The sequence below is a fragment of the Nicotiana tabacum genome, chromosome 4 (genome assembly GCF_000715075.1).
Source record: "Nicotiana tabacum cultivar K326 chromosome 4, ASM71507v2, whole genome shotgun sequence".
Classification (NCBI taxonomy): Eukaryota; Viridiplantae; Streptophyta; class Magnoliopsida; order Solanales; family Solanaceae; genus Nicotiana; species Nicotiana tabacum.
The window spans coordinates 123,919,375-123,933,250 of NC_134083.1; the positions used below are offsets into that span (position 1 = coordinate 123,919,375).

At 35.3% G+C, this 13,876-nt stretch overlaps 1 protein-coding gene across 2 annotated transcripts; it reads left to right on the plus strand.

Annotated features, from left to right (window-relative positions):
• The first annotated feature begins 451 nt into the window (after positions 1-451).
• On the plus strand, positions 452-5,114 carry LOC107809946 (uncharacterized). Of its 2 annotated transcripts, none has more exons than XM_016634654.2 (8): positions 452-588; positions 795-1,157; positions 1,778-1,863; positions 3,319-3,397; positions 3,477-3,536; positions 3,719-3,840; positions 3,924-3,995; positions 4,310-5,114. In XM_016634654.2, exons 2-8 carry the CDS (start codon positions 795-797, stop codon positions 4,410-4,412), a joined length of 885 nt encoding a protein of 294 aa, XP_016490140.1. In that variant the 5' UTR covers positions 452-588; the 3' UTR covers positions 4,413-5,114. The 2 variants fall into 2 exon arrangements, with proteins under 2 accessions (XP_016490140.1, XP_075108488.1); XM_075252387.1 differs by having other exon boundaries at positions 512-641.
• The last annotated feature ends 8,762 nt before the right edge of the window (positions 5,115-13,876 follow it).

Genomic DNA, 13,876 nt, shown 5'->3' on the forward strand with positions numbered 1-13,876 from the left:
TAAGAAATAATACTAGAATAACTAATCCCAACATAATTAATCCTTAACTAATCCTAACATAACTTGTCTTCAAACCAAACGACCCCATAGAGTATACTTTTGACATTAATATTTGATTTTATCCCTTAAATTATCCTTTATAAAATTATAAATACAAGTATTTTGGTATGAAATATTTTAGAAAGAAAAACATTTGGGATTTTTATATATTATAGACGCCTTCAAATAATAGTCGATAAATGTATAATCTTTATATATTAATGTATAATATATATATATATATATATATATATATATATATATATATATATATATATATATATATATTTTTTTTTTTTTTATATATTTGGCTTACGCTTGTAATTATTTTTGATGGACCGGTCAAATATGCCAAAGCCCAAGAATATTTTGGACCACTTGATCAGAAGGAACTTGGCCCAAGCCCAACTACCTTCTACTAGCCGGACGAAAAACAAAGGAATCGGCAAATTCCAGGCTATGTTCTAGTCCAACCTCTGCGCTAGTTTGCTCCTCCTATCTCTTTCTGCAGCGAGCTCTTCGGCTTCTTTTTCCCTTACGCATCAAAGTGTATGTTTCTGCTTTTTCTCTCCGTACCTAATTTACTTCCTGTATATTACTAGGTAGGCCAAAACCCTTATCCTTTTTGCGATGATTTTTAGTGGTAATAACTAATTTTAGTTAATATGTGTTCTTATTTGTTGTATATACATTCATAAGTTAATATGTTCTTACTTTTTATTTTTAGCTGTTTATAATCAAAATTCTGTTTGTAGATGTTTATGTTGCAGCACAGTGCATATTTTTTCCAACTACCTCGGACTTCACATAGCAAAGTTTTTTCACCCCAGTTTAGTCACTGCGACTCATTTCTAATTTTTCATCCCAAGCAAAGTTCATGTATGAGGACGCTAATGAACTGCCAAAGGGAAAAAACTTTGCTGACCACATTTGAAGAAAACAACGATGATGGCGATTATATTGATGTGGAAATGGAGGAGGGGGAGGAGGAGGCGGAGGGATTTTCTCGTAGTAGAGGGTTTAGAGGTAGAGAAGATGAGAAGAATTATGACAAAGATCCTGAGCTTGCTGAGATTCTTGGCAGCTGTCTTGATGATCCGGATAAAGCTCAGTCAAGGGTCAGTTTTTTTGCTGGCTCATATGCTTTGTGAATTAATTTGTGGTTCTTTGTTTTTGTTTCCTTTGTCTTTGGTACAAATCATCTTAATTATTGCCGATCATAAGGTTTGAGGTTCAAATCCATTGAATCTCAGCAGAGACAATAAAGCACTAGGCGATTTCTTCTCATCTGCCCAGGCCTTGGTGGGCAGAGTTATCTGGTATCTGTGCTGGTGGGAGGTAGCAGACACCCAGTAAAATAGTGAGATGCGTGCAAGCTGGACCGAATACTATCATCATAAAAAATTAAAAAGATTGCCCGATTGTTTCTTCCTAATAATTTTGTATTCAATTAGTTAATTTCTCTTGAAAGGAAGTGCAAACTAATTTAATTATTTTGATATAGTTATGCAGGTTATGGTTTTTGTTACACTTGTCTTCTGTATTTCATGTTTGTGGCTTTTTTCAATTGGGTATGAGTTAGAATTGAAATTTTTTGTTGGTTTGAACATCTGTGTCAGAGGTAGATTGGACATCAGTGAAGTGAAACAAATGTCTACTTGTCTAGTTGCTCGTAGTTTGCTCTGTCTACTTCTAATTTAATATTTTTGCTAATTAACTGTATTTACTTTGTTATCAGATGGAGGAGAGATTGAGAAAGAAAAGGAATAAAATAGTACATACGAAGACAGGTTCAGCAACACCCATGAATGTGACATTCAACAAGTAAGTTTAGACTCATGCACGAGAGTAGACTAACCATGTTGAGAAAACATATTACTTGATGAATCTAACAATCATTAATTGCATCCTTTTGGTATGTCTGATAGAATTAGCAATATTACCTTTCTCACTGAGTTCCACTCTAAAGCTAAACAAATCCGTGAGATTTCCTTGTTCTTCATACAATTGCTTTTTAATTCCATTGACTGGGGTTTTATTTTATCTACTAACCTCAAGTTGGTGAAACACGTATGCTGATGCATCTAGTCTAGCATGGACCCGCTCATCAGGATTGGGCATGAGCGGATTCACACTGAATAAAAATTAAACGTAAATGAAACAACTGATACTAATATATAATCTTAGTTTTTGACTTTGGGGGAATTAGTTGATGAATTAGTTGTTGTTGTTCTTACTACCTTTAGTAGTTATTATATATGTCATGCTTCTTGGATTATTTACAAGTGGTATTCTGCTTGTTGTTGCACCAGGTGCTAAAGCATGCGTGTTTTGTATCCGTTGAGCAAAAACGGGTTGTAATTGTTATCTGAAGACATATCTTGAATAGTTTCATAATCTATATATATTGTCAGAACACATTAATGTCTGCAAAGGACATATTTGATCATTTTATAGGTCACAATGTACATAACAAGAAATAATCCAAATAACAAGAAAGTACCAAAATTATATTCATCTTTGCCTTTTGTATAATACTTTTTCTTTATAACCGCGGTGTCGGGGCCAACTTGCACGCACCTCGACTAATTCCAGGGGTACCTCCCACCAGCGCAAGTATCGAGTAATTCAGTAAATTTGATATTAGCCCTTCACTCGATCTCGATGTGCGTGACTTTCTTTAGAACTGCTGTCAGTTCCATTCCAATTAAATTGTCAGAGAAGGATTTCTAGTTCAACAATAGATGGCTATAGACTAGAACACCCCATTGCTAATATAACCCTGAAATGCCTAATATTAAAAGTTTTGTTAGGAAGGATAAAAGAAGTGCCTGTTTGAGAGAAATCAAAAGTCGTCTTTTCTTTTTATTCAACTCCTTTCCCTCTTGACTTGTATGCTTGATTATATTTAGAAGGATAGGGGATTGAACCTTTTCTTGAGTGAAAATGCTCGATGCTTTCTCTGTTTTTGGGCGAACATGCCTGGTGATGACTTACCCCGCAACGAGCACAACTTCTTCTTCTGGATTCCACCTTTCTCTGAAGCACCTTTATGTCAGCAATTGAACAGAAAGTGTTAGTTTTAGCGTAGTAGTACAATTCTAGTCCTTTGGTTGTATCTCATTACAGTTACATTTTCCGACAATCTTGACTGAAGGATAATTATCTGACAAATATTCTGCATGCAATTGAAAGAGTGCCTTGCTAGATCTGAGATTTGCTGGCAGATCCTTTCAGGAGTGATTTTTTCATAACAAATTTTGCTTACTTCTGATTCAGATTTGATTTTACAAACTCCTACATATGGTTTGAGTTCTACAATGCCCCGTTGGAGAAGGATATCTCCTTGATTTGTGATGTAAGTAATTTATGCTTCATGATTCTTGATACATTTGCTTATGTATTTTATGGACTTAGTTTTCATAACTTTGTTGCAGACAATTCGTTCATGGCACATTGTTGGACGTCTTGGTGGATGCAATTCGCTGAATATGCAAGTAAGTTCCGCAAATTATGTACTTTTAATGTGCTTATTTTAGAGGTTGGAAACGAAAAGAAATAATCTATCAATCTAAAATGGTAGTAATATGTTTACTTGATGAAGCTCAAACAATAGCCTTTCACAGGGTCAGAGGTGTCTTATATTTTAGGCTCAACCAACTAAGTTTCTTCATGGCAGTTATCACAATCTCCTTTGGACAAAAGGCCAAGTTATGATGCTGTTCAGGGGGCAAATGTAAATCCTACTACGTTCTATAACATTGGGGATCTTGAGATTCAGGATAACTTGGCTCGCATATGGTAAAGGTTATTTTGTTGAATTAGTTATCCTTAGATATGAAATGGTGCTTGTTGCTTACAAATTGACTTTTTTCTTATGATAGGGTGGACATTGGGACAAGTGAGCATTTACTGTTGGATGTACTGATTAATGCTTTGACACAGATAAGCTCCGAGTAAGCTTCAGTTCCTTCTTCATTCTGAAGTAGACTCTCTATTTGGTTTCTCTTTCTCCCAACATGCAAACAATTTTTAGATCAAGATGAGTATGCCTGGAACCTAAATCCTAGCCTCTGCAGACCATTATTGGCAAACGCCACCTTCTTTTTCATCTCAATTAAATGTGTTAGTCGCAAAGCATCACATTAAATAGGATTTCTAAGTTGTGCTTTTCAGGCAGAATGTTTTTGTTGTATTCTTGCCGTTTGTTTTCCACATGTTACTAGCAGTTTGCAGCCATGGACTCACCCCGGTAATATCTTCTGAACAGCTACGTTGGTATCAAGCAATTAGTATTTGGTGAATCTGAATTTGAGAACTGGAGGGAGAACTTGACATCGGAGGATGCCGGTTACAGTGTTCACAAGATATAGATGACTGTTGACTCTGAAAGCTCCTTGTTAGAAGGTAAAGAAAGGCTGTAAGCTATTTGGCAGCACAAAAACAACTACAGAGAGCAGGCTTTTACCACTCAGGCTTCCAAGCTGCTAATACTGGTGCTATTCGAGGATTTTCCGTCAGAAGCATTTCAACTTCTTGATGAAGCATCTAGTTTTGACTTCCAAAAATGCAGTTGGGCTCACCGCATCTTTACTTCTTGGAGATGAACTTAGTAGCCCTACGGTCCTCATATTGATTAGGTACCTGTAGCCATGCTGGTGTGAGGGACAACAGAAGTATAGAAAGCTGCAAGTTTCCTCTTGACTGGTTTCCCTTAGATTTTGACTACAACTTCGTGTAAGCAACAGAGTTGTATCAAAGCAATATCTTCCACACCTATCGATTGGATACCATTATAACAAACCTCACTCGTCATCAACTGTAAGTTGAAACAAAAAATTAGTTTCATCTTCATGCGTAGAGCAGGAACTAATTCTCAAATTAGAGGTTGAAAACCACATCATACAATGTGGAAGTGTCGTCAGATTGTACTATGAGAAACTGCTTTTAAGGTATTGCTCGCTACGTTTGATAGACTTCTAAACTAAGAAACATATAAGTTTCATCTATCAAATGCTATTACAGGTGCGAAGGTGTAAGCTTCGATCAACCAAATGCAGAATTTTTTTTGACCACTTTGTTATCAATCTGCATGATACCTGGAATTTATCAAGGTGAACTCAATTACTGCAAAATGACAAACAATATCCTTAGGTCCATTTTCTGCATGTCATGGCATTATCTAGTCATTTTGTCTAAACTAGATCTGGTATTTCACTAAATAGGTCCACATAAAATTAATCAATTGTCGTCATTCATTTTACACGTGTTAAAGTGAAATTTCATAATTGATAAATTGTTCTTTTTGCCTTTCTTATTTAATCAATAAAATAAATCAATCAACTATACTTTAATCGCTCTTAAAACAAGTGTAAACGTTAGGGTCTAGCAGAATCCAAAATATAACTGGCGTTACTTTTTTGGAATCTCAGGTAAATATTCCAAATAAGTTTTAACTTATCAATCTCTAACTATTAATCAAAACTAGCCAAGCACATATAAAAATTGAAAAATCAAATAAATAATGTTCTTTCTCTCCAAGAATCACAAGCAAAGATCTCCTTCCATATTTTTAAGCGTGATCAACAACATTAGATGCAAGGCGATATATATATATATATATATATATATATATATATATATATATATATATATATATATATATATATATATATAAGATTCCAAAAAACTAAACAAAAAATGACATTTTTCAATGGGTATGGTTGAAATTCACTGAAAACATATAGACGATTCAATATACAAATTTTGAGTAAGATTGAAGGTGATTTGGTATCAAAATTCATAGTTAAAATCGAGTTCAAAAATTCTTCTGCGACACATGTATCACACACACATGTATACACGGATATACATGTGATACACATTTGATACATATATGATACATATGTGATACACAAATTATTTTTTTCATGTTTCATCTTCTACTTCGAATTTTCAATTCAAACCACCTCAAAAACTCTGTCAAATCATCTCAAAATTGAGATTCAAACTCCTTAAGATGTACCCAATCTATTCTAGTAACACTTTCAAAAAAAAGAAGCAAAAATGTAACCTTTTTTGGCTACAAATAGCTAATTAGCTAATATTATTAATATTTAATGAATTGGCCAAAATTTGTAATAAGCTACTTATAAATGGACATAGTTGGTAGTTTTCTGGGTGGTGTATTATTTGAAAGTTGAACTTTTATTGTAAAGATATTATAAATATTTTTTGAGATAGTTTTAAAAAGGGAAAAGGACCAAATACACCTTCTACTTTCATATATTGTCTGCATTTAACCTTTGTTATACTATCGGACCAAATTTACCCCTACCGTTATACTATCGGACCAAATATACCCCTACAATCAGCAAACTTTTAAAAATACCCCTTGATTTGTTAAGTAATCCAAAATCTTCCAAATTTCTTTTATTTAAATCATTTGTTGTTCTTCTTGGTCCACTATTTTCAGAAATTACTATTGATGTACTAAACTATACAAATTATTCATGGAAATTTTTAATTACCAATGCACCCACTTCTCTTCTTGTGATAATGTGTTTGGAATTGGTTTAAAATTTATTTATTTATTAACCATATACACACCGTATAATTCAGTGAGTCTAAATATTATGTATTATATGCAATTTGCTCATCATGTATGTGCATGTATATTTGAATGTATTTTGTTATTGTCTGGTTAGTGTAAAGTTCGATTAACTAACTTAAGAGAACACAATGCGTAAGCATTCGATTAAAGCAAAGTTGAATTCGACAATGTAAAGTTTTTAAGGAACTTTAATTTTTCACTAATACTTGCAAAGTCTCTATACCTTTGGGCAACAAATTCATTAAAGTTGGAGTGTTGTAAATATTTTTAGAATTTAGACAAGCTACCTAATTAAGATTCTTCAATTTACTATATTTTGTTTACAAACCGTTGTATTAATTTTAATATTTCTTTCTCTTACTTTTTCCCTCATTAAAAAAGCAGGTAAATGCCAATTATTTCGAAAATAGTGGATTAAGAAGAAGAATAACTGATTTAATTTAAATGACTTGGGAGATTCTGGGTCACATGACGGACTGAAGAGTAATTTTTAAAAGTTTGTTGATGGTATGGGTAAATTTAGCCAGATAGTATAACGATAGAAGTAAATTTGGACGAATAATATAACGGAAGTTAAATGCAGACAATATCCTAAAGTAAAGAGAGATATTTGGCCCTTCTACCATATATTTTTTCTATTTTGATACGCATTTAGGAGCTCAAAATCAATTCGGAATTGCACAATTGCGCTCAGGTACTGCATCCATCCAAATACCTAGACACCCAGAGATGAGGAATGCGTGGTAATCAGCGAGATGTTTCGGGGAATTGAAATTAAGTATAGATCCAGAGATTTTCGAATAGTACAACCTTTCAAATTGTGTTGCGAGGCGAAATAGCTCGAATGCTATATCCTAGATGGAGAAAGTTCAGTAGTCATAGTCCATAAGTATCACTAACTTAAGCTCTGACCCGAGTAATATAGGGCATCGTAAAATCATGTGCGAATCAGCAAGGACCATCTTGCAAGCTTAAATATTCTTGGGTGGCATCTCGCTGTCTTTGTTGTGACATGTACGTACTATTGTTGCATTTCAAATCTTGGTCCTTGTTTTTATTTTTATTTTTAAACAAAGAACGATACTTATTATTGTCAAATGAAAGATGGTGGTTAAAGAATTCGTGGAAACTTGACACTAACATGCCCTGGAGTAAAGGGGAGATGTATCTTCCAAAAATAGTACTGTACCGATAAAGACAGGAAGGAGATGTCCTGACTAGGAGTGTTAGTAAAAAATTGAAAAATCGAACCAGACTAAAAAAAATGTTACTTTTTAGATTTGGTTTGTTTTTTGTTTTGAATTTTAAAAATCGATCAAATTTGATTTGGTTTTGATTTTAATAAAAAAATAACTGAAAAGTTCGAACCAAACCGACTATAAAAGTTGCTATTTAAATTTATTATTATACCTATATATATGTATATTTTTATATAAAATTTCTAAAATTTTATGGTACATATTAGTCATTTGTATTTTTAGTCTAGTTCTTTGCTATTATAATAATCTAATTCTTTGCCTTTACATTCTAGTTTGATTGATAGTTTCTTTTGCTAAATACAAGAACTTATTTCATGTTAAAAATAATTGATTTTTTATTGAGTACTTAAATTATTCATCATATTTAATTCAATTATCATCAATATATCTCGGTAAATGATAGATTTCTCAAAGAGCAATTGATTTGATAATGTTACCTTGAAAATATAGTCACCGGAATATGCGTTTGGTAGTATATGTTTCATATTTAAGAAAAAACCCGATGAATAACCGAATAAAGCGAAAAACCGACAAAATCGAATCAAACCGAATCGATAAAAAACCGACTTAATTGGTTTAGTTTGATTCTAATATTTAAAAACCGACTTACTTGATTTGATTTTTTTCCGAAAGAAACCGATCCAAACTGAACTACGAGCAACCCTAGTCCTGACCAATAGAGGTGGACTCCGTCTCTGAATTTGTGGTATATGGTCCATGTTTGCTGCTAAGGCCTAAGAACTGAAACTACAAAGCCCTATTACTTCAAAAGCTCAAAATCAATCATCAGCTACTCCAAACCTACTGGAATAATTAATTATTATGTTAATGCTACGATATGAATTCGAATCAACCTGTTTCCCATTATGAAGACAAATATCCTTGCTGTTGACCCTTAAACCGATGCTGGCGATGCTTAATACGTTAATGAATAGTTGTATTTTAATTTCTTATGCTGACCCCATATGAGATTCAAACTATCTTTTTCCCATGCAAATTGATTTTGGATATATACAAAACATTAGAATCATGACATCGACACGTTGCAGTATTAACCCATTGATAAAGATAAATGTGAAACAAAAAATAAAATAATTCCATTAATTGTATGTCCACGAACAAGGCAGTTATAGGCTAGCTGCTTGACAAAAGCAATTATTCCCGTTTTCTTGGCCTCCCCTCGAAACTATTTGACAGATAAGATACTATGTAATTGTACGGGGTAAAATTAATGAACGACAGATAGATGCTCGATGAGTTGACATGTGCAAGTAAAGAAAAGTAAGATATGAGTCAGCAAATAGCTGTTAACGGTTATGAAAATGTGACCGGTGCTGAATAAGTTTCGAAGGCACCGAAATCGGAGACGAAGATCTGAAAGGAAGATATATCGATTGAAAAAGACAACATTCAATGAATAGTCGTTACAAAGAATCTTTGCATTAATACTCAATCATTATGTAGCTATCAAGAGGAGTTTTACTCATATTAAAGAAGAGCTTGATTTGGGGATCTTGTCTCCCTCAATTAAACTATAAATAAAAGAATTAGTATTCATTGTAGGACACGAAAACATCTGTACGCTAAAAGGCTATTGATTTTATTAACTACATTTTTTCTTTATGTTCTACATATTGTTCTTATTCTTACTTCCAGAGAAGCTCATCTCAGAGTTAGACTTGTATTTTTTTCAAGTTTATTTAATTAATTTATTTCTGTTCTTAGTTATTTTAAATTTTTGGTTCCAATTAACTCATGTGTCTATAAATTTATCGCCCACATGGGGCATAGACAATTGTGTTATTATTTTGTTCCATTCATTTGTTACTAACGCATTTTGACGCTTTTCTTTAGTCAAAGTAAAAAAAAACAGATGGTAGCTAATGATGTGAACAACTCTTTCAATATTGGACCAAACAACGAGCGTGAGGATATGTTCCAATGCGATGATTCAACCAGCAAAACCCGCAACGACAGAGATGAGACAATTCTGGTTCGCGAAAACTAAACCATCGGCGGCATGTGAGAAGTCCAACTCCTGATGATATTGACGATGAACCTGTTATCAAACTACTTCCAGTTATGTAAATTCCCCTATCCATAACAAAGTCATAAACTTTAATCAGATTTGGATACCCTTTAAGAAAAAATAACACAAAAATTAAATCATTTTGCATATAATTAAGAGGGTACCGTACCAAGCGGCACCAAGAACAGAGACGCCAATGGCAATAGCAATGCCGAGAGCGGCAAAAGTGTAAGGTGAGATCTGTAACATTGCTCTTGACCAGGAGCTTGATGCTCCAATCACGGCCATTGTCGACGCTGCTGACATTCTGAATCTGATTCTGCTCCTTTCTAGATCTTGACTCTTGAGATTTCTTCAGTTGGGTGAGAGACAGGGGGGTGAGGTGGGGGGTGGGGTGGAGTGGGGTTGAAGAGTAGACAATAATGTGGTGTTGATAACAAGTGATGTTGAAACGGTAAAAATTTTGAAAGCGTAACCAAGGGAAATCATGAACTATCTCTCAAGAGAAGACCGTATAACAATGGAGCACCAGTAAGCACTTTCGGTTGTTTCAAATAATTCTAATGGAGGAGTTTGAGCCCCTCCCGGCGTGCCTGCAAATCAAACAGCACAAAGAACTGGTAACGTCACTTCGAGAGAGGAGTTTGATTTTAATGAAAATCAAGCTGGTGGTGCAGGTAGTGGATTCGAGAACGACAACAACACAAATGATCCCTATAAAACCGAGCTCATGAGATTCATGAGAAAAATAAATAATTGGATGGATCAAAATGCTAAAGAATTCCACGCCTGGATGGATCAGATCCCGGAAGCACCACCAGTATTGAAGGGACCAAATTCAAAGAAGTATAGGCAATTTTCGTTCAGACCAAGTGCGGCCCCGGAGATGATTCTAAAAGATTCAAGATGTCTGATATTCCGAAGTATGATGGAACTTTGGATCCACACGAGCATATCACAACTTACATGAAGCTGTAAAGGGAAATAATTTGGCCTCACATGAGATAGAATCTGTCCTGCTGAAGAAATTCGGCGAAACTCTAACAAATGGTACTATAACATGGTACTCTCTTTTACCTAAGCATTCGATTGACTCTTTTGAAATACTGGTAGATTCCTTTATTAAAGCTCATGCCGGGGCGAGAAAAGTCCAAGCTAGGAAAACAACTATATTCAAAATCGCTCAAGGAGTTTCAGGCAACCACATGGACAAATGTCCATCATCTTTATGAATCAAAAATCAGAATTAAAGATGATCAACTGAGTTCTTGGTGTCATCCAAAGGTCACAGTCGCGATCGGAATTAGGAGATGTTCAGAAGTGATTTCGATGTAGACCGAAGGTCTTCCAGAAATCGTTTCCAGCCTTATGAAAGAGCTGATGGGCGAGGAATTAAAGGTTTGCAGTCTTCAGAAAGGTTTGTATCGGATATAAGGACGGACCATGGTCGAAGTAGCAGGGCTTTGAAGGAGAAAGAACTATCGGGGTCCCGGGATTCGGCATATCCCTGGTTGTCAGATTACAACTTTAATATTAGTTTGGTAGAACTGGTTTCAACTATGAGAAACATCAAATAGGCAAGACTTTCGAAACCAATTCAGTCAGATCCTAGTCAAAATGATCCTAGTTTATGGTGTGAATTCAACGAAACGCATGGCCACAGGACTGGGGACTGTCAGCATCTTTGTGAAAAGGTTTCAGGAGTGGTTGGTAATTCACATCCCAAGGGAAGAGAACGAGGAGGAAGACACATTGGCCAATTTAGGGTTGTCTTCAGAAATGAAAGGAGCTACTTCTAGTGTAGTTATTCAGTTGTTGCATTCAGTCTTGGACGTGGATGGGTATTGCGAAGTTAACTCGACCAACCTAATATGTGATTGGAGAAATGAGTTTATAGAATATTTAAGGCATGGAAAATTGCCTAAATATTCTAAAGCCTCCGGGCGCTATGAACTAAAGTTGCTCGTTATTCCCTTGTTGATGAATTATACCGAAGATTTTTTCAAGGACCATTGTGTCACGCCCCAAATCCGTGGAGCGTGACCGGTGCTCAACCGAGTGAACCCGACCGAGAAAGCCTGTTAGATTTCTTCTACCCAAACTCATTCATGAATAAAGAGAATATATGTTTTCCTTAATTAAACAATAAAGTGGTCGTGTCTGCAATTACTAATTTTTTACCATAAGTTTCACCATTTTTAAAGTCTCAAATGGACAAGTAATACAACCACAACATAGCATAGTTTGTCTTTTCCAGTACCAATACACAACCCACACTATGTCTACGGAGCCTCTATAGATAAAGAAGAGTACAATGATAATGCCGGCAACAGACTATACCTCAACCATAATACATAAAGAATAAAATATACATGACCCCAGGATGAAGTGGGGCTCACCAAGTTAGCTGGAAAGAAGGTGTACATCTATCACTGATTAATGTCTCCTGCTGTGGAACCACCTGCATCCATTTAAAGATGCAGCGCCCCCGAAAAAAGGGAGGTTAGTACTGTCGAATAGTACTAGTATGAAAACTAAACACCAATTTAAGAATTTAGAAATATAAGATAATTATGATGAACCAGTGCGGCAATAGAATAATATAGATAACCGTCCCAACCATATCAAGCTTATTAAAAGATATCAACAACATTTATAGGATTTAAGATAAGATCCTCTATAACCATCTTCACACAAAGCGGCCCCGCCGCCTCACCCGATATAGGCAGGTGGAGGTGTACGTACAATACCACAACTCAAATCAAGCGGCCCTGCCGCCTCACCTCAATGTATGCGGGTGGATGTATAACCACAGTACCAAGAACCTACACAAAGCGGCTATGCCGCCTCACCCCAATGTATGCGGGTGGAAATGCATCAACGATACCAATACCAACACAAAGTGGCTATGCCGCCTCACCCCAATGTATACGGGTGGTGGTACCACAACAATACCAAAATCATACACAAAGCGATCGTACCGCCTCACCCCAATGTAAGCGGCTGGAGGTGCAGTTCCACAATATCATAATCCCTACACAAAGCGGTCATGTCGCCTCACCCCAATATATATATACGGGTGGAGGTGTATCACAATCACAATCTCTATACCATAATTCCCACACAAAGTGGTCATGCCGCCTCACCCCAATGTATGCGGGTGGAGGTGGATCACAATCACAATCTCTACACAACTTGGCATAATAACTTTCACATAAATCACGACTAGAAATTATAACATGTGGATACATAATCCATAGTTTGGGACACATCCTCAATTTATAATGCAATATGATAAGAGCATTTGAAATACGAATTGAACATATATCTTCACCACAAAACTTATCGGAATACTCCATTTATAATCAACATCTCGGAACTTACAAGGATATTGGGAATTCCAATTCTTAAAGAAGAGTTTAGCCAACATACCTCACTTGAGCTTCCTTACACTCTAAATATTCCGTAATTCTTAGCAACTTCAATCTATTTTAGAAATATAACAAATTGAACCAAAATTAGGAAGATGGTTATGGTTCTAGCTCATTTGAGCATTTTATCAAATACTGGGTGTGCATTAAGGTTTCAAGGCCCTTTTTATGGAGAATTCCATCATCCCACAACCCAATATTTACCATGCCTAGTTCAACAATCTTCCTACACCCCTTGATATCACATGCATGTAAATAAATAACCCTACTGCCCAGAAATTATCTTGCTAATTATCCAATTCTACACAAAATTCGAAAGTGAGGGTTAGAGTGTAGAATCTTACCTCTAGGATGAAGACCTAGTGAGTTTTCCCTTCTTAATCTTCCAAAACTTGGGTAATAATTGAAGGACAAATATTGGAGAACACCTTCTCACTCTAGGGCACCCTCTCTCACTCTAAAATGTCAGATAATAGCTTAAAAATGACCCAAAGAGTGTATTTAA